At 36.4% G+C, this 21,245-nt stretch overlaps 1 protein-coding gene across 5 annotated transcripts in view; it reads left to right on the top strand.

Moving 5' to 3' along the window:
* slc1a6 (solute carrier family 1 member 6) overlaps positions 1-19,261 on the top strand; it is a 24,215-nt gene extending 4,954 nt beyond the window's left edge. For 4 of the 5 annotated variants that reach the window (XM_023273470.3, XM_035949623.2, XM_023273469.3 and 1 more), the window contains 10 exons: positions 5,091-5,357; positions 5,448-5,585; positions 6,987-7,194; positions 8,264-8,306; positions 8,554-8,676; positions 9,052-9,236; positions 11,925-12,158; positions 12,339-12,533; positions 17,209-17,343; positions 17,585-19,261. In XM_023273470.3, the coding sequence (XP_023129238.1) occupies positions 5,135-5,357; positions 5,448-5,585; positions 6,987-7,194; positions 8,264-8,306; positions 8,554-8,676; positions 9,052-9,236; positions 11,925-12,158; positions 12,339-12,533; positions 17,209-17,343; positions 17,585-17,783 (1,683 nt within the window). In that variant the 5' untranslated portion in view covers positions 5,091-5,134 and the 3' untranslated portion in view covers positions 17,784-19,261. Of the gene's footprint in view, positions 1-2,022; positions 2,160-5,090; positions 5,358-5,447; positions 5,586-6,986; positions 7,195-8,263; positions 8,307-8,553; positions 8,677-9,051; positions 9,237-11,924; positions 12,159-12,338; positions 12,534-17,208; positions 17,344-17,584 lie in introns of those variants that run through there. The other variant, XM_035949624.2, reaches the window with a different exon arrangement.
* The last annotated feature ends 1,984 nt before the right edge of the window (positions 19,262-21,245 follow it).

The raw sequence follows: 21,245 nt of genomic DNA, 5'->3' as shown, positions 1-21,245 counted from the left end.
TACATAATTTAAAGAATGGCATATATCTGTAAAATAACTATATTTTTGGTGATTTAAATGCAGTTACAAATGTAATTTTACATTCAAACTTTGTAAAAATACAGATTTTTGATGTGGACATTATTTACCTGTTTTTCTAAGGTTGACATTTATATTCATTCTAACTTCTGTGATTTTAGAATTTATTATCTGCAATTTACCAAAACAAGGGGCATATGTAAAATAACAGTTAAAAAACTATATGCAGAATTTTAGTTTGAATCCCAGCAAATATCTGTAAAAGTAACAATATTTTTTATTCATCTAAATACAATAAAAGAACAGTGTAATTTTAGAGTCAAATGTTGCAGAAAAAAAAGAACACATTTTTGATTGACTTTATTTACATGTTTGACCTGTTTTTTATAGTTAAAAATGTAAATTGATGCTTTCACGCTTCTTTGATTTTAGCGTTTATTTTAACAGCAATTTAACAAAACATGGGACATATGTAAAGTAACTTCAGATTATTTTCTTTTAAATTATGGTAAATATCTGTAAGATGACAGTATTTTTTTGTAGATTTTTGTTGTAAAATAATGTAATCAGACTCAGAGTCAAACACTGTAAAAGAACTAATTAGTAATTGTAAAAATCCAGATTTTTGATGTGGACATTATTTACAGGTTTAGCCTCTTTTTCTACATTTAACATCTAGATTATTACATTTCTTGTGATTTTTGCTAGATACTATCTCTAATTTAAGGAAAATCTACGACATGACAGTCATTTTTTTCAAATAATTACAGTTATGAACTGCTGAAAAAATTGTTTTCAGTGTACATGTCCACATTTATAAGCATTAAGTGTGACGAACTGATTATTGTGACAGTACAGTAAAAGAAAAAAAAAGAAAAAAGGGATTGTTGAGGCTCGTCCCACCGCTGCTTCACAATGGCTCCTTTACAATGGCTCCTTTACAATGGCTCCTTTACAATGCATGTATGTGGGATGTATAGATAAATGTGAACAATAGACAAAAGAAAATCAATACATGAGAATGATGCAGTCTTCAGAGACGAAGCGCTCGTCCCCAGAGGAGGAAAAAAAAGGTGAAGGTGTGAGAGTTGCCGGTGGTTATATCGGGTGTAAATGCAGACGAGGAGCTCAGCCATGTTGTTCTTTAACCCTCCTGTTGTCCTCATTTACAGGCACCAAAAAATATAGTTTCCTTGTCTGAAAAAAATCCAAAAATTCAGCGAAAAAAATCCCCAAATTTCTGAAAATTTGCAAAACCTTCAGGAAGAAAATTCCAATAATTCCTTAAAAGTTTCCCTTGAAAATTTTATTTAAAAAAAAAAAAATCCTCCAAATTTGGTAAGAAAATTCTTGTAAATATTTTCAAAAAATTAGTAAAAATCTTCCCAAAAAAAATCCTAAAACTATCTAAAGTGATTACATATATATCAGTAAAACTTCTGATATTTTCTTTAAGAACATTCACATAAAAATCAACCAAATCCAGAGAAATTCACTGGGTTTTGATTGATTTCTTTCTGAATGTTCTTAAAGAAACATTTTTTAAAGATTTCTTTTTTTTCCACCAAAAAATTTTCAGAAATTTTCCCAAAATGTTGAAAATGTGGAAGTTTTCACTGTGAAAATATATCATCAAAAAAAGTTTCCCTTAAAAGTATTATTTTAAAAACAAAACCCAAATTTGGCAGGAAAATATTTTCAAAAAATGAGTAAAAATCTTCCCAAAAAAATCCTAAAAATATCTAAAGTGATTCCATATATATCAGTAAAACTTCTGATATTTTCTTTAAGAACATTCACAAAAAAATCAACCAAACTCCAGGGAATTTTGCTGGATTTTGGTTGATTTTTTTGTGAATGTTCTTAAGAAACATTTTTAACATTTCTTTTTTTCCACCAAAAAATGTTCAAAGATTTCCCAAAAATGTTGGAAATGTGGACATCAGAAGTTTTGCTGTGAAAATATTTTTTTTCCCCACATTTTCAAACTTTAAAACGGGTCACTTTGACCCACAGGACGACACGAGGGTTAAGACTGTGTTTGCGGAGGGAGGTTCAGAGGAAACACTGCAGCCCAGACAGATAAGGAGAAGTGAGACCAACAGCCACGTGCTGCTCACACAACACAGAGCTGAAACACGGTAAGACTCACCAAAACGCAGAACGTTTTAGCAGCTCTTTTCTATTCAAACTCATTGAAATCATCACAGTGGAGTTTCACAAAGTCATTTTGTTCTTGGCTTTAGTCCAAAACAGGCAGTTAAATCCAGCTTTAGGTGTAATTAGGGAACCAGCACCACACTCGTATAGCTTTCCACATATTCAAGTTCATGCAGTGTAAATTAACTTCAGCATGTTCAGCTTGAATTGAGGACAAATATCTTGCTTATATTCTGTTCTGATATTAACCAGTTTCTTTGTTTTCTCAGAGGTTATTTACATTTTCATAAAACTAAATTAGTTTTGTACAATATGAGGGCATTAAGAATTGTTTGTCTAATGTCAAGTGTTTTCATTACTTATTTTATCACAGTTGAAGTTGAACTGAGAAATGAGATGTTTGCATTGTTGCTGAGGAGTAAACTCAACTATTTATGACTTAATAACTGGTTAAGGTGATTTCCGACATGCCCTGGCAAATTTCCCTGTAAAGTTGAAGTAAGTCGCTGCTATTTTACTGTATTTTCAGTGTTACTATTGTAATTTACCTAAACTGTAAAAATGTAAAATATGAGGTTTAATGTTTCCACTGGGATCAACATCAGCTGCATTAACTTCCATTAACCCTTCTGTGGTCTTCATTTACGGGCACCAAAAGATATTGTTTCCTTGTCTGAAAAAAAAAAAAAAATCAGCAAAAAAAATCCCCAAATTTCTGAAAATTTGCAAAAGGAAGAAAATTCCAACAATTCCTTTAAAGTTTCCCTTAAAAGTTTTATGAAAAAAATAAAAAATCCCACAAATTTGGCAAGAAAATTCTTGCAAATATTTTCAAAAAATTAGTAAAAAATCTTCCAAAAAAATCCTAAAAATATCTAAAGTGATTCCATATATATCAGTAAAACTTCTAATATTTTCTTTAAGAACATTCACATAAAAATCAACCAAAATCCAGTGAAATTCGCTGGATTTTGGTTGATTTTTTTTGTGAATGTTCTTAAGAAAAATTTTTTTTAACATTTCTTTTTTTTCACCAAAAAATGTAAAGAAAATTCCCAAAAATGTAGCAAATGTGGACATCAGAAATTTCACTGTGAAAATATTTTTTTTCCCACATTTTCAAACTTTAAAATGGGTTAATTTGACCCACAGGACGACACGAGGGTTAAACTGTATAAACTGCTGTGAAGAGCAAAACATCTTTAATACTTTTGATTCAAAATTGAAATCTACCAACTCTGCTTAACATTTAAAAATGCACATAACCCTACTTTACTTTAATGGTTAATTACTGTACAATTGATTGAAGTCCTCCATAGTCGAATGTGAGGTTTGACGTGACTAGACTTTACAATATTTTAGTGCTACCACTATAATCAACATTAACTGAAGTTACCCATAAATCACAACATTTTCTTCTCGTATAGACGCTACTTGGATTTGTAGATAAATGCCATAAATAACAATGTGTCTTGAATCTTTCTAATTTAAAACAGCTGAAACAATAGCAGATTTTTACAGTAGCCTGCTGTTAATTCTTGTTTTTGGCTCCAGATTTTACAGCTTTTGACCATATTTTAGTAAAGCAGTACACTACTGTTGGAATCTGGCTATATTTCTACAGAATGACTACAGTAATTTACTTAAAACTGCATTATTAACTGAAGTACTCTACTGTTTAATACTGTGACTAGACTTTCCAGTAATATTCTGTATATATATAGTTTAGCCGCTATAATCAACATTAACTGAAGTTACCTGCAGATTACAACATTTTCTTCTCTTAAAAAGTATGAACGCTGCCTGGAATTATAGATAAGTGCCATAAATAACAATGTGTCTTGAATCTTTCTAATTTAAAAGAGCTGAAACAATAGCAAATAAATCAAATGACATCTTTATGGTTCTTTTATTTCTTCAAAAGCAGCAATGTATGAAAAATTGTAGTTTATTATATGTTTCAGAAACATAAAAAAATGTGAAAAATCTTATTGTAAAAAAGAAAAAAAGTAAAACAGCCTATATCTCAGGACATCAGTGTTAAGTTCTAAATAATATTCTTCCTTTATTTTTACAGTAACCTGCTGGTAATTTGTGTTTTTGGCTCCAACAAAACATTAGATTTTACAGTTTTTCACCATATTTTAGTAAAGCAGTACACTACTGTTAGAATCTGGCTGTATTTCTACAGAATTGCTGCTGTAATTTGCTTAAAACTGCATTATTGATTGAAGCGCTCTACAGTTAAGTAAGAGGTTTACTGTTTAGTGCTGTAACTTTCCAACAGTATTCTGTATTTTTGGTTATGCAACTGTAATTAACATTAACTGTAACTTACAACATTTTCACTACTGTTAGAATTTGGTTGTATTTTCCTGTTATAATTCACTTTAAGTGCATTGTTGATTGTAGTGTTCTACAGTTAAATATGCTGTTTACTGTGAGTAGACTTTCCAATAATATACTATATTTAAACAGCATTGTTGCTATAATTAGCATTAACCATAGCTGTAAAATAGAACATTACTGTCAGAATTTTTCTGTATTTTTACAGTAACTGACTGAGTGGGAGCAGAGCAGTTGATTATCATTTCAATTAATCAATAAATTTAGTTTATAAAAGCAAATTTTTATTTTTTTTTTAAACTGGGGGGTAATTTGCTAACTGGACACTAAAAGAAATCCAAAATATGTATTTATGATAAATTAATGCTGCTCTGTTGCCACGTATTAGGAATCTTCTGGCAGTTTAGTAGTTTTCTGTCTTCTGTGCCACATTATCTCTAATTATTGGGTCACAGCTGGGTTTGATTCTGATTTCTGATTGTAAACAGGTGTTAAAATCTTTCCTTACAGTCTGCTCCCAGATTTTACTCATCATATGACAAATCCGTTGTTCTTCCTCCCTCCAGTTCCCCATGAGACCTGCCTCTTGGACCAGGTGCTGGAGCTGATTATGAACGAGAAGCCCCCCACCAGCGCCAGCCTTTTCCTGAACGAGGACGCCGACAAGCCGCCGCTGCCGGACCGAGGAGACCTGAGGAGACGCCTCCGCCGGGCGATGGAGAGGAGAGCCAGCAGCATGAAGGAGAGGATGAGCTCCGTCAGCAGGGACAACGTCAGGTCTTTCCTCAGGAGGAACCTGTTCGTTCTGTTCACGGTGGCCGCCGTCGCCCTGGGTGAGATTGAACAAGGTTTAACACAGATCTGCTGTAGAATCACCTCATTCCACATGTTTTATTTCTGTTTCTGTATGTATCTTCCTCCAGGTGTTATTCTGGGCTTTGCTCTTCGCCCCCACAACCTGTCGCTGAGGGAAATTAAATACTTTGCTTTCCCCGGAGAGCTGCTGATGAGGATGTTACAGATGTTGGTGCTGCCGCTGATCATCTCCAGTCTGGTCACAGGTCGGTTTACTACAAACAACGATCACATTAATGCTGCTAGCAGGGTTTTGTAGATTACTGGTCAAACACCACAAAATAAAAATGAAATATTTTTAATTTTAAATAGCTTTTAACAGTTTTTTTTTTTAAAACAATTTACTGTAATTTTTTCCCTGTTTTGTTATTAATTTAAAGATAACTCATAAAATCCCAGAAAGATGTAATCATTTACATGACAAACCCCAAATGAACACATCAGAAATCCATATTTCTATAAAAGGCAATACGTTCTGTTTCAAAACAGTAGGAAACAGTGTAAAATTACACTGTATAAATGAATAAATAAAAACTTTAAAAAAAAACAACAAATAAAACAACTCTGAAAATCTGACAGCCGGGTGGCAGAAAACATACATTAAGAAATGTGAAAATTATACCAAATATCTGTAACATAATGATATTTTTAGCTGATTTACATGCAGTAAAACTGTGAATTTCACTTTTCACTGTTATGGTCGCATATTGTAAATAAACAAATGATTTCAGAAACATTAGATTTTTGATGTGGACTTTATTACAGTTCTTACCTGTTTTTATTTACAATTAACATATAAATTAGGACTTTTTTCTGTGATTTTCTAGCTATTATCACGTTTTAATAATTACCATTTAATTCAGCAAAAATTGTTTTGTTTTGTTTTGTTTTGTTTTGTTTTTTTACAGATTTTTAGTCATTAGTCATTTGAAAGAAAAATAGTTTTACAATGAAAGAGTTGAAAAATTCCTTAGAATTTTTAATTTTGTTATTACAGATTTTTTCTGATTTGTTAAATTCTATCGAACAACTAGTAAAATCCCAGAAAGAAATAATATTTCACACGTAAAGCCTTTTAAAAAAATTTTTTTTGTTCTTTTACAATGTTTAAATGCAAATTTACGCTAATTTTTTTACTGTATTTAAAACAGCAAAAAGAATCCTTATTTTACAGATTATTATCATCTTATAAAAGAAAAAATATGGTGCAATATAGGATAGTTATTACAGATAATATCTAGTAAAATATAGAAAAATATATTAATTTGCATGTTGACTGTAAATAAAAACTGTAAACTCTAAATAGTGTCCACATCAAAAATCTGTATTTTTTTTTTAAAGTCATTTGTTTATTTACAACATGTGACCATAACAATGAACAGTGAAATTTACAGTTTTACTGCATGTAAATCAGCTAAAAATATAATTATTTTACAGATGTTTGCCATTAATTTCAGTTTTTTTAGTATTCCACCATTTTGTAAATAATATTTCTGCCACCTTTGCTGCCAATTTTTCAGGGTTTTTATTTTAGAGATTTAAAATATTCATTTATATATTGTTAATACTAATTAACTGAGCTTGTAAATGAATCCTCTCTGTCTCAGGTATCTCCTCCTTGGACAGTAAAGCTTCAGGTAAGATGGGTGTCCGTGCGGTCGTCTACTACATGGTGACCACGCTGGTCGCTGTGTTCATCGGCATCGTCATCGTCATCATCATCCGGCCGGGGAAAGGCAGCAGGGACAGTCCTGTGGCCAAAACTGGAAACATCGAGCCGGTTCAGGCAGCTGATGCTTTTCTGGATCTCATCAGGTAAAACCTCATTCTCGACTCACGCAGGGTGTTAACATACGTCACAATTCACAGTTAACCCTCGTGTCGTCCTGTGGGTCAAACTGACCTGATTTAAAGTTTGAAAATGTGGAGAAAAATCTATTTTCACAGTGAAACTTCTGATGTCCACATTTTCAACATTTTTGGGAAATCTTTTAACATTTATTGGTGGAAAAAAAGAAATGTTAAAAATGTTTCTTTTAGAACATTCACAAAAAAAAAATCAACCAAAATCCAGTGAATTTCACTGGATTTTGGTTGATTTTTATGTGAATGTTCTTAAAGAAAATATCAGAAGTTTTACTGATATATATGGAATCACTTCAGATATTTTTAGGATTTTTTGGAAGATTTTTACTCTTTTTTTGAAAGTATTTACAAGAATTTTCTTGCAAAATTTAAAAAAAAAAAAAAAAGATAGACTTTTAAGGAATTATTTGAATTTTCTTCCTGAAGGTTTTGCAAATTTTCAGAAATTTGGGGAATTTTTTTGCTGAATATTTGTTTTTTTTTTCAGACAAGGAAACAATATTTTTTGGCGCCCATAAATGAGGACAACAGGAGGGTTAAAATTAATGCCTGATAATTGGGGAAATGCAGAGAATTAAGTAAAAATATGAAGCTGCAGCCAGTAAACAATTAGTTTACCTTAGCAATGGTAAAATAATAGTTTTGCAGATAACATAACAAACCACATATAATAATAATTTTGTACGTCTACTTTTAAAAGGCACAAGATATAGCTTCATGTGTTTATTATTGAGATAATGAGGCTAGCTGTTTCCCATAGTTTCCATTATTTGTGCTAAGCTATGCTAACTGGCTACAGTTTAAACTCAGGAGTGGCATAAATGTTTGCATCTGAATAAGTGCAAGAAACAGAATTACACTATTTTGCCCAAAATTAGACTACTCAAAGTTTTTTTTTATGTTTATGTAACATTCACACAACAGAAAATAGCAGGAAATTATCTCTGTATGATGATTTTTGATGAACATAATGTGTGAAATTTACAACCTACTGTGACTTGTTTCATTTTTATTTCAGGAACATGTTTCCCCCCAATCTGGTAGAAGCCTGTTTCAAGCAGGTAAGGGCTCACCCCCCATTTCATGTCATATTTGAGGACATTTTTCAAATTTCATATTATAACCTTCATCCCTTATTATCAAATCTGACCTACTTGCTTACTAATTCACCACGATGGCAACTCATTGCCAACAAAAAAGCATTTAAAGACGTCATTTTCATGTCACAGTTGCCACGAAATCACATTTATTGCTTCATTACTGACTTCAAAAACACGACAAGGGGATTACTTTCCATGTCTCTTGCAGTATAAAACCACGTACAAGAAGATTATTCGCACGAGGAACGTGACAGTGACCCTGAATCTCACTGAATCTCTCAACATGACCGAGTCTAACTTGAACCTCAGCCGGGTGCTGCACACCATACAGGTGGGTGGAAAATTTGTAACTATGGACACATTTTTAAATTAAAGCGCCCATATTATGCACATTTACGAGAATTTTATTTTATTTTGGTGGTCTACTATAATATATTTACATGCTTTAATGTTGAAAAAACACAGTGTTTTTCGCATTCTGTACAGTGGTGTTGTCTGAAACGCTTTGATTTAGTCTTCCTGAAAAGCAAAGTCTGCTCTGATTGGTCAACTTGCTCGGTAATACCAAAATAATGTTACCATGAATTTAAATCTATGAGTATAGGCACAGAGCCCTCTACCAAGCAAATATTACCTTGCAACACGAGGGCTTTGTAGCCAGCATTAACAAGAAAACATAGTGTGTTCTGTAATCGGTCGAATGCAGGAGACAGTGGAGGAAACGGTTCCGGTGTCGGGCTCCTCGTCTGGAGTGAACGCTCTGGGTCTGGTGGTCTTCTCCATCTGCTTCGGTCTGGTCATCGGCAACATGAAGCAGCAGGGTCAGGCTCTGAGAGACTTCTTCGACTGCCTGAATGAAGCCATCATGAGGCTGGTGGCCGTCATCATCTGGTCAGTGAAGACACACTTTAACTCAGAGAGTAAAACATGCAGCGTTGCAGGTTGTTTTCTGTGTGTTTATGTGTAGTTTAGTCTTTAAAACACACTGTAGGATTTGTCTGCTGAACATAAACAAACTCAGATTGTAGTCTGTGATTATGACTAAATAGAGTGCACACTGTAAAATTAAAAGATTTGAAGTTTTTTCTCCCTAAACCCATTTTTCAAAATCACTTTAACTGATTGCTGTGTGTAACTGAAACATTAAGTTTTACTCTGCCTAAATAAACAGTCCAGTCCAGATTTCTCAGTTCACTCAGCTATGTGTGAATAAACCCTGCAAGAAATGCTCTGGAAACACTCAGCTCAAGGGGTTATCCCTAAAAGATGCATAGGAAACACCAAATACAAGGGGCTTATCCTTCAAAAACACAGTGGAAGTCCCCAAAACAAAAGGATAATGTTGATTTGATAATTATTTACTAATAATTCATGTATAAAAAATATTTTAAGTCATAAGACAGAAGACAAGAGTTGCCTGAAATTGTATTGTAGATTAGCTGTAGTACCTGGTTGTGCCACCTGGTGGAGCTTTTTACTCTCTGAAGGCCTGTTTGCTGTATTTAATCCTGTAGCGACCTGAGGAGGCTATCAGTCGGACTACAGGCAGTTCCATGTCAGCAGCGCAAAGAACCATGGGAATGTTATTGTTCACGTCCAAATTGTTAAATGAGCCTTTCTGTTTTGGTTGTTTCAGTTGTGTTGATGGTTTCAGTGTTTGTGTAGCCGAGAGCACTGTGAGGGTTTAGCTAGCATTGGGCCACCATGACACAGACTTCTGTATGAGTTTATGACCTCTGGACAGAGCTTAATGCTAAGAGTGAGCTTAACTTAACAGAAGTCACATGATGAAACTGTACACTTTAGTTATTGTGAATCAATTTAACATTTCAAAATCAATGATTGTTGAAAAAACAGTAACCTGGCTGCCTTTAAAGGGGAAGTTCATTCAGTTAGATGCTTAGTTGAGACAACATTTACCATCATGTTTGCGCAACTAGATTAACTAGTTTAGATTTTTGTTTGTTAGTGCATTATTATGTTGTATGTCTTGTTTGAATCACAAATATTATCATCTTTCAATATAAGATGGAAAGAAATACACTTGTGGATCCAATTGTGCAAGCCCTAAAATCCAAAAAAAGAGAGCCTATAAGAAATAGGCTCAAATAAAATATTACAATCATACAGTTATAAAGTAAAAATATACATATATAACTGTCCAGAGAGTCTCTGAATATGATAAGATTAACCATTCATTAATTCCATAGTTGGAAAATTTGCAGACTTACAGCAGCGAAGGTAGCGCAAATATTAACAAAATGTAGTACAAAATAAAAATAAACCAAAATATACAGAAGTACTAATTATAGAAATGACAATATTACACATGTCAGTGGTATTGCACAGATTTTCAAGAACAGAAACACTGACACAAGTATTAATTTTGCACATATTATTACCTATATTGTACAGATTTTACCCAAGGAGAAAAACACCTATGTAGCATATGTTCTATTTTACACTACTGTTCAAAAGTTTGGGGTCACCCAGATAATTCCATGTTTTCCATGAAAACTGCCACTTTTATTCATGTGCTAACATAATTGCACAAGGGTTTTCTAATCATCAATGAGCCTTTCAACACCATTAGCTAACACAATGTAGCATTAGAACACAGGAGTGATGGTTGCTGGAAATGTTTCTCTGTACCTCTATGGAGATATTCCATTAAAAATCAGCTGTTTCTCACTATAATAGTCATTTACCACATTAACAATGTCTAGACTGAATTTATCATTCATTTAATGCTATCTTCATTGAAAAAAACTGCTTTTCATTCAAAAATAAGGGTATTTCTAAGTGACCCCAAACTTTTGAGCGGTAGTGTAAGTAGTGTACATACATCTGTAATTGTATATCATATATATGTATATATATATATATATATATATATATATATATATATATATATATATATATATATATATATATATATATACATATATATATATACATATATATATATATACCCTTATTTTTGAATGAAAAGCAGTTTTTTCAATGAAGATATATATATAATATACAAAATTAATTCAATAAGATTCTCACTTCAAACAACTTTTATTTGTGTGTTTTTACTACTCTAGATATCAGTAGAAGATTGCTGGTTTTAATCATCATTTTATGTTGATTCAGATAAGATTAAGGTTTGTACGACATGAAATATGTTGTTATGTGCTGGAAAAAAAATTGTTAATTAAACTGAAAGTTGATGTGGCAGTTTTTTGAGCTTCGCTTTTGTCATCCCAACTGTTTATTGTAAATGTAGGGAACTTTTTGTGCAACTGAAATATCTGATTCAATATTTTATGGTTGCCAGGTTACAAATTATTTTATGCTGAACAAATTATGCATTTTTACACCGTCAGGACATGGGAATGAACAAAACACAATCAGAGTTATTCATCATTTTACAGTGTAAAATATATACAGTTCATCAGCGGTCCAGCTAAACTGTAAACTTTAAACACAAAGAAATTCAAAAGCTAGTTGTAAAGCTGAAATCCCATCCAGATATTCTATTTAAATATGTTTAATGTAACATGTTTACATGTGTCCATCCATCTCACCTGCCAGGTACGCTCCAGTGGGAATCCTGTTCCTGATTGCAGGGAAGATTGTGGAGATGAAGGATCTGGCTGAGGTTGGCGGTCAGCTGGCGATGTACACGGTGTCGGTCATCGTCGGCCTCCTGATCCACGGACTCTTCATTCTGCCGCTGCTCTACTTCCTGGTGACCAGGAGGAATCCTTACAGCTTCATCGGCGGCCTGCTGCAGGCGTTAATCACGGCTCTGGGAACCTCCTCCAGGTGAGTCCGTCCAACGCAGGAAGCTTTCTGCACAGAAGCTGATCAGATACTTGTGTCCTATTCGCTTCACAGTTGAATTTTCTAACCATATTAGACAAACATCCAGTGATTTAGTGATCTGGAGTCGGCCTACTATCATGCTATATATGTATAATAAGAGCTTATCTATGTCTCCTCCAGCTCTGCCACTCTGCCAATCACCTTCCGTTGCCTTGAAGAAAACAACCATGTGGACAAAAGAGTGACGCGATTCGTCCTCCCTGTTGGCGCCACCATCAACATGGACGGCACCGCCCTCTACGAAGCCGTGGCAGCCATCTTTATCGCTCAAGTCAACGACATGGACCTAAACTTTGGTCAGATTCTCACCATCAGGTAACCATGCTTTGTTTTCAGTAGTTTTGGTTCACAGTATATACACTATAATAGAACATATACAAGGCAATAGTCAGCTACGTGCACAGTTTCCATCCTTTTTCCACATGCAGTTTACTCACTATTAGTCTTTATTGCAGATTAAACTTGTGATCGCAGTTTATTTGCGCCGTACACCTACCAGGGTTTCATAATGAATCTAGGAGTGGTTAGACATCACACATATTCCATTTAATGCAAATATTGTATATGTTAACCCTCTGAACCCAAAGAGACACCAGTGGGTTTGGAAGGCAAATTATTGTTTAAAAAAAATCACCAAAATGACACCATTTGTCAGAGCCAGAAACTGTAAAAACAGAAACATGATTGGATTTAGAATTTTCAGATGGTCCGCAACATAAACATGCAGAACATGTAGTTTTTTTGGAAAAATGAACCAAATCTAAATTTAAAATTGTGATATTTCATCAAAATCTCTCTATTCTGTATATATCTTTATTTTTTTAACTGCCAAAGAAAATTAATTGTACCAACTAGATTCTGCAGAAAACTAAACATTTTGTGCTCCTCTGCAGAACTGTGAAGCAATGACTGACTCAGCTGTAATCAACACTAATGTCATGAAAATTCAGGGGCTTTTTGGTGGAAAAAATCATCAGATTTTCAACTTTCAGAAGTTCCTTCAACTACTCATCTCTGTTGCATCAGTCCACTGGGAAACTTCACCATATCCAAGAATAAAGTTGTAATATTTCATCACATTCACCGTATTCTAGGTGACTAACCAACCATTTGAACCAATCACATTCTGTAAAAAATAAATAAAAATCTGCTGTCTTCTACTCAGCTTTGACCAGCAGTCATGTGACAAAAGTTGTGACTTCTCAGCTGAGAGAGGAGACGGATGCATTTAGATTAACACTGTAGCTGCTCATTAGGACTATTCAGGGGCAAATTGAGGGAGAAAGGAACAAGCTTTATCTGAACAGACGAAAGAGTATTAATTTATTTTTGGGAAAAGTCTGAGTTACTTCTTTATGTTTTGTTTTATTGATTGTGTATGTTTAGTATTGGGGAATTTATCTGAGCCAATCTCCTATTAAACCCGGCCTCTAATTATTTAATTTGGCCAGACGTAAAAAACTCTCTGGGTGTCATTCTTGATTAGAACCTTTAGTCAAAGTCAAAGTCAAAGTCAGCTTTATTGTCGGTTCTGCTACATGCGTACACATACACAGAACTGAAACTGCATTTCTATCTAACCCTAAAACGTGAAAACTAAAGCTAAAAATTTAGGATACAAGACAACAACAGTCCTAATCTACATAAGTCACAAATTTAAGAGTGCAAACTGGCATTTAGGAGAAAACATTAAAGTGACTTAGTGTCAAACAGACCATGTGCTGTTCCAGTGCAGATCAGAGGTTATTGACCAGAGTTTGTGTATGTGGGGAAAGGGGGTGGTAGAGAGGGCAGAGAGGGCAGAGAGGGGAGAGAGTTCAGCTTCCTGACAGCCTGGTGGATGAAGCTGTTGCTCAGTCGGCTGGTCCTGGTCCTCAGACTCTTCAGTCTCCTCCCTGATGGCAGCAGGCTGAACAGGTTGTGGGATGGGTGTGTGGGGTCTCCTGCAATGCTTAGTGCTTTGGGAGTGAGGTGGGTGCTGTAGATGTCCTGGAGGGAGGGGAGAGAGACACCCACAATCCTTTCTGCTGCTTTCACAATGCGCTGGAGGGTCCTGCGGCAGGAGGAGGTGCAGGAGTCGTACCATGCTGTGATGCTGCTGGACAGGATGCTCTCCATGGTGCCTCTATAGAAGGTGGACATGATGGGGGCGGGGCACTGGCTCTTCTCAGCTTACACAGGAAGTAGAGACGTTGTTGTGCCTTCCTGACCAGTGATGTTGTGTTTCTGGTCCAGGAGAGATTTTCTGAGACGTACACACCCAGGAACTTGGTGCTGCTCACCCTCTCCACAGCCGCACCGTTGATGTTGAGAGGAGCATGCTGGGTGTGTCCTCTCCTGAAGTCAACAACCATCTCCTTTGTCTTCTCCACGTTCAGAGAGAGGTTGTTGGTGCTGCACCACCTGGCCAGGTTGCTCACCTCACTCCTGTATTGTGTCTCATCGCTGTTACTGATGAGACCCACCACAGTTGTGTCATCCGCAAACTTTATAAAAAGATTGGAGCTGTGAGCCGGAGTGCAGTCATGGGTCAGCAGGGTGAAGAGTAGGGGGCTCAGCACACATCCTTGGGGGGCCCCCATGTTCAGGATGATGGTGCTCGATGTCTTGCTGCCGACCTGTACTGCCTGTGTTCTCCCTGTCAGGAAGTCCAGTAGCCAGTTGCACAGTGAGGTGTTGAGTCCAAGCTGGTCTAGTTTGTGGATGAGCTGCTGGGGGATGATGGTGTTAAATGCTGAACTAAAGTCTATGAACAGCATTCTAACATAAGAGTCCTTGTTTTCCAGGTGTGTGAGGGCTGAGTGGAGTGCAGTGGAGATTGCATCATCGGTTGAGCGGTTGGTCCGATATGCAAACTGGTAGGGGTCCAGGGTGGGTGGGAGGAGGGATTTGATGTGGTGCATGACTAGCCGTTCAAAGCACTTCATCAGGATGGGGGTGAGTGCAGCTGGGCGGTAGTCGTTGAAGAAGGAGGGGGATGACTTCTTCGGTACCGGGATGATGGTGGTTGTTTTGAGGCACGTGGAGACAACAGCCTGCCTCAGAGAGATGTTAAAAATGTCTGTGAAGACATCCGTGAGTTCTCCAGCACAGTCTCTACATGACCAGGAATGTTGTCAGGACCCGGAGCTTTGCAGTTGATCCTGCTGAGGGCTCTCTGGGGACAGTGACAGCACCTGGTCACTGGGAGGAGGTGTGGTCTTCTGTGCAGGGGTGCTGTTGTTTGCTTCAAAACGGCCGAAGAAGTCATTCATCTCATTCAGCAGAGAGATGGTGCAGTCAGGGGTCTGCTGTGGAGGCTTGTAGTCCGTTATGAACTGTATCCCCCACCACAGGCTCTGAGTGTCTTTGCTGTCACTAAAGTGATGAGCTACTCTCCTGGAGTACTGCCTCTTGGCCTCTCTGATGCCGTGAGACAGGTTGGCCCTAGCTATCCTCAGGCCTGCCTCGTCTCCAGATCTGAAGGCATTGTTTCGTACCTTCAGGAGCCTGTAAACCTCCCCTGTCAGCCACGACTTCTGATTAGCCCGAACAGTGACGGTCTTGGTGACTGTCACATCATCAATGCACTTGGTGATGTAGGCAGTGACAGTCTCTGTGTACTCCTGGAGGTCTGTAGTGTTATTGTAGGTGGCAGCTTGTTTAAATACATCCCAGTCTGTGGTGTTGAAACAGTCCTGAAGTGCCTCTGAAGACCCTTCTGGCCACACATGTACCAGTTTCCGAACTGGTTTGATGGTTTTAACCAGTGGTCTTTATTTGATATCTATTATTTATTTAGTATTTACCTTTAGATTTATGAATCGAAGCACCCACCATTCTCGAGAAATCATTTCCATAGAGTTGCTGTCTACGGGTGCTACACAAGTATGGAATCAAAATGAAAATGTAGTATTAGTACAATATCTATAGTATCAGGGTTTCTGCAGGGCATTAAAAAGCATTTATAGTCATTAAATAGATTTTGTGAAAATTAAGGCCTTAAATGGCATTAAAAATCATTAAACTTGATTCTCAGTGGCATTAGAGATTCTTTCTGCAGTTTTCAAAAAAATAATGATTATTATGAAAAATGATAATAATAATATAATAATATGTAATTATAGACTGCGATTCATCAGATATGTGCATCTGCATAAACATGCCGAAGCATTGCGATAATTGTTCCAGCCGGTCGGGTACAATTGTCAAAAACTGCATGTTTGTAAAGTGGCCGGCAGGCTGGACCAGGTTTAGGATAGCAGTGAAATGGGGAAATGCAAATTCCAGCAAAAATGCCTAGAAAACATGGAATTCAGAGGATGACTGCAGCCTGTGGGTGGTCAGGGGTGGTTTCAGAAATAATGAAACGTAGGGACAGTTTTTATATAAAAATCATCTTTTACAAAAAACAAGTAAGTCTGTATATTTTGTTGAGTTCATGGTCGTAGTATTAAAATGTTTACAGTCTAGCATTAAAATGGCATTAAAAGCACTGAATCTGACTGACTGATTTCTGCAGAAAGCCTGAGTATGCAGAACCAGTATTTTTCCCAGTGCTGGTTACACATGTGGACACAAATGTTGTACATGTTGATTACATTTTTTCCCCAATTTTTAAAAATAAATATTCAATAATTTCTACTTTTGTTATTTTCTTTTCAATCCTTCATGATATTTCTTAGTTCTTTTTACTTGTAGCTGTGGTTGTGCTGTTTCCATAGACGTGCAGGACTTTATACTAGAGGGAAACATGAGCCCATAGTGAGTAAAAATGTGCAAGAAAAACAATGAGAGCGTTGGCTTCAGAGAGTTAAAAGTGTCTTTCTGATGCATTATTCACAGTTAGACGTGTAATGCAGTTTACAGAACATATGGCAGCGTTATAACTCCTCGTGTGCCGCCTTCACTCCACCCCCCCACCAGGAGAGCCGTCACATGTGCTGTTTGTTTGTTTCCCTTCATGAAATGTCTTCACTCTCCTCTCCATCCCCTCCCACCGCCCACTCAGTATCACGGCAACGGCTGCCAGCATCGGAGCAGCAGGCATCCCTCAGGCCGGCCTGGTTACCATGGTGATCGTATTGACATCGGTGGGACTGCCCACGGAGGACATAACACTGATCATCGCCGTGGATTGGTTCCTGTGAGTTCCCACTAAATGTCAGCTTGTTGGGGATTGGTCTGTGACTGTGCCGGGCCTAAATGTCACTGTAGAGCTTCAGAGGAGCCCAGAGGTCCCTCGACCACAAAGGTTACTGATGCATAATGCAGGGCAGCAGATTAGGGAGGCTGCGAGTGTTTTTGCAGCACATGATGTCTCAGTTCTGTCACCTCCTCTTTTATTCCAGTTTTGTCTGATTTTGTCTCTCTTTTGCCACCCTCAGGGACCGGTTGCGAACTACCACCAACGTCCTGGGCGACTCGCTCGGCGCCGGCATCGTGGAGCACCTCTCCCACGGCGAGCTGCAGAATCAAGATGCCGAGGTGCGCAACTCCGTGATCGAGGACAACGAGAAGCCCTACCAGCTCATCTGCCAGGAGAACGACGTGGTGAACCACCTGAACAGCGAAACCACGATGTGAAGCCCACTTCAAGAGCATTTGTTTTTAGCTAGAAGGTTGCAAAGATGCAGCCGAGACAAAATTCTTGGTCAACTGAGAGAGTTGTTTTTGCCGTCGCAGACACAAAGCTCACATCTCAAATAGGGGAAAAAAGGGTCTCTGGGAAACAAGGCGATGCAAAGCCTGTCCTGGAGTGGCTTGGTGGCAGGAAATTAAGTACATATGCCATTTAGGAGCAATTACACATGCAGCGATTGAGCCAGAAGCCTTCAGACGCATCGAGATTTATATAATTCATGATCCTCGCAGTCAAAACGTTGTAAAACCTGCCAGAATCAGCGCCGGAAAACAAAGTATTATCAGAGAGAAACATCACCAGTCGTTAAAAAAGTCTTATGAATGTAAATGTGCACATTTAGGCCAAAACTTCTCATGTTTAATTCTCATTATTTCCTTTACAAACACCTGTTTTTTCCATCCTTATCATGACTACCTCTTAGAGTTTCTACGGCGCCGCACAAGAAGAAAAACAAACTTAACAGAATGTAAATACTTCAGTTTGTTCCTGTGTTTAGTTTTGTGTTATTTAAGTGCCACAATGTGATTATAAAACTGAATGTTTTTGACTGTTAAATACTCGAAAATGGTGAAAATTGAACTTTTACTACTTTTTATTTTGAGGTTGATATGTTTTAAGTGATGTATAGAATGTTCTGTACACTCAGATATTGTATTATTAGCAGTATTTCTTGTATTTATTTGGTGCTATTGGCACAGAACTGTACTGCTACACCGTAATTTCACAGAAATAGCTGCAATAATACTAAAAAAAAGGAAATTTTCTCTATTTTCTTTACTCCAAGCAGCACTTGTTCAGTTATTTCAACTATGAAAAGAAAATATTCAACAAGCAGATGATTGATTTTTCATTTTTTTCCATATTAAAGTGAACATAAGTTTTAAGGTTTATTTTATTTTGGGTATTTTTTTTGACTGACAGTCTCAGAATAACAACTCTGCAAGTTTAAAGAGTCAGAGAGCATTTTGTGTGTTTATGTGTCTCAACATTAAAACAAAATCACACCTGCCTGTTTGTGTTTTCTGCATTATACCTTATTATCAAGCATGTCATCTGATTTTGTTAGATTTTGATTGAAATTGTACTTTGCAAGCTAATCACTGAATAATTTTTTATCGGTTTTGTGAAAAAGTACCGTGAGGAAAATGCTGTAAGAATTTGAACATACAGTTGTTTAATGCTTTTTGATGTTTAAGGAGAAAATATTGTGCATCGATATGTGAAGTGAACATTTAAATACCATTTACTGAAACCATATCTTGACTTTGTGCCACTTTTATGCCCATTTAGAGGTTTGACTTTAGTTTCTAAGCTTGATGTTGTTTTTGCAGATGTGTTTGTTTCCCATTGGAAGAACAGCAGCTCAACATTTTTTGGATGGATTTGAAAAATGTGGCAAATAAATGTCTCAGGAACTGAAGTGTGATTCTCATTATTGTGATTGTGGCTACCCCTTGTGGAGGATATTCTCCTGTCCAGAAGCTGCTCGGTTAGAGACGAACTCAGGTCAAATGTTGCCTGAAAAACAAGTATTCAAACAGTAAATGAACTAATTCTACTATGTTGGAACTGTTGGATTTAAATGTAAACAGCTGATCACTTTAAAGCAAATCTTTACCTCAAAAGCGTCACGTTTAGTGTCATTCTGGGGGCTTAATTTGCTTTGACCTCGTTATTTTAGAACTGATTCAGGCCTCATTCGGTTTAGTTTCACTAAATCAGGTAAATAAATGAAACTGGACTTACTTAGCTTCAGCAAACTCGCATGAGTGGATTAAAAATATTTATATATTCACAGTCATAAGTCCTGATATTTGCAAAACTACAACAGTCTGCAGTGATGCCTGTAGCTCTGAGAGGCTGGCAGCTCATTAGGGCTAAATGATAACAAACTGATGTTTACAGTGTGTTAGTGTGCAGCTGATGGAAATGTCATTGGCTTTACATGTATCTAGACATTAAATCAACAGAAAGAATTGTTAGATTTTCAACTTTTTGATGGTTCTTTCGCTAATCACGTGTGATACGTGGCTCTGTCAGGAAAATAAATCCAAGTTTAAAACTGGGATATTTCATTTAAAAAATGTCTTTTTTTCTGCATGTCATCATAAAAAAATGGTCATTTGTAGTAACCAAATTCTGTGAAATTCCAAAAATTCTGTGCTCCTTTGCGAATATGAGAAGTCATGAACAATTCAGGGACTTCTCAGCTGAACTGCAGGCTGTGTTCACGCAACAGAGACAAGTATGAAAACTAAGTAGTAAAATATCTGTAGTAAGTAGAGTCACTCTTTATTTCCAGTAGTGGTAACACTGACCTATGCCTCACTTGGTGATACACAAAATTAGTTTTACTTGTTATTAATTCACATAAATAATAATAATAATAATAATAATAATAATAATAATAATAATAATAATAATAATAATAATAATAATAATAATAATAATAATAATAATAATAATGCCTTTAATTTATAATGCATTTTACATACACAATCTCAAAGTGCTACAATAAGGAAAGTACAAAAAATACATTTACAAAACATTTATAAAAGTGAACTAAAGTACATTTTTGTGTCTTGTTTTTGTGGTGGATCCTTTGTAGCCTCTGTATGGGGAGAAAGCTTTCATGGACTTTTGATTACAACCAGCAGAAAAACATTCTCCAGACCACACCTGTCTGTTGTCTCAGCTGATTGGTCTGGAGCTGCATTGTTCTTCTCCCCGTCTACCGTCTTCCCTGATTGGACCACCGCCCAGTTTTACCCTCCAATCAGACAGCAGCAATCCCAACCCCAGAGTATAAAACTGGAGCTAAACTATCAGTTCAGGCTGCTGTGAGTTAATTCGAGCAGCTCATTTCTTGTTGTGTTTGTGTTTTATGCTACACTCAGACACTGGTTTGTCTGCCTGGAAACTGGGCCTGGCCTTACACTGCAAAAACTCTAAATCCTACCAAGTCTATTTGTCTTATTTTTTTCACCTAAAAATTTTAAGACTTTACATCATATAATCTACTAACCTTGTCATATTAAACCTGAAAGCTGAGCAGGTTAGAGCACTGCAAAAACTCTAAATCCTACCAAGTCTATTTGTCTTAGTTTTAGTCAAAATGTCTCTCATCCCACTTTATTTAAGATAAATTCACTTAACAAGAGACATTTCAGCAGATGGAGGGACTTGTTTTAAGATAATGCATCTTAAATATCCTATTAAGTCAAACAATCTTGAAATTATCTTATTTTGGGTTGAATTTTACAAGAAAACTCAAAATAAGTTTAACCTTCGTGTCGTCCTGCGGGTCAAAATTGACCCGTTTTAAAGTTTGAAAATGTGGGGAAAAAATATATTTTCACAGTGAAACTTCTGATGTCCACATTTTCAACATTTTTGGGAAATCT

This window comes from Amphiprion ocellaris, chromosome 2, assembly GCF_022539595.1.
Source record: "Amphiprion ocellaris isolate individual 3 ecotype Okinawa chromosome 2, ASM2253959v1, whole genome shotgun sequence".
NCBI lineage: Eukaryota > Metazoa > Chordata > Actinopteri > Pomacentridae > Amphiprion > Amphiprion ocellaris.
The sequence above is the reverse complement of the archived record's forward strand: the minus strand, read 5'-3'. Positions and strand labels throughout refer to the sequence as shown.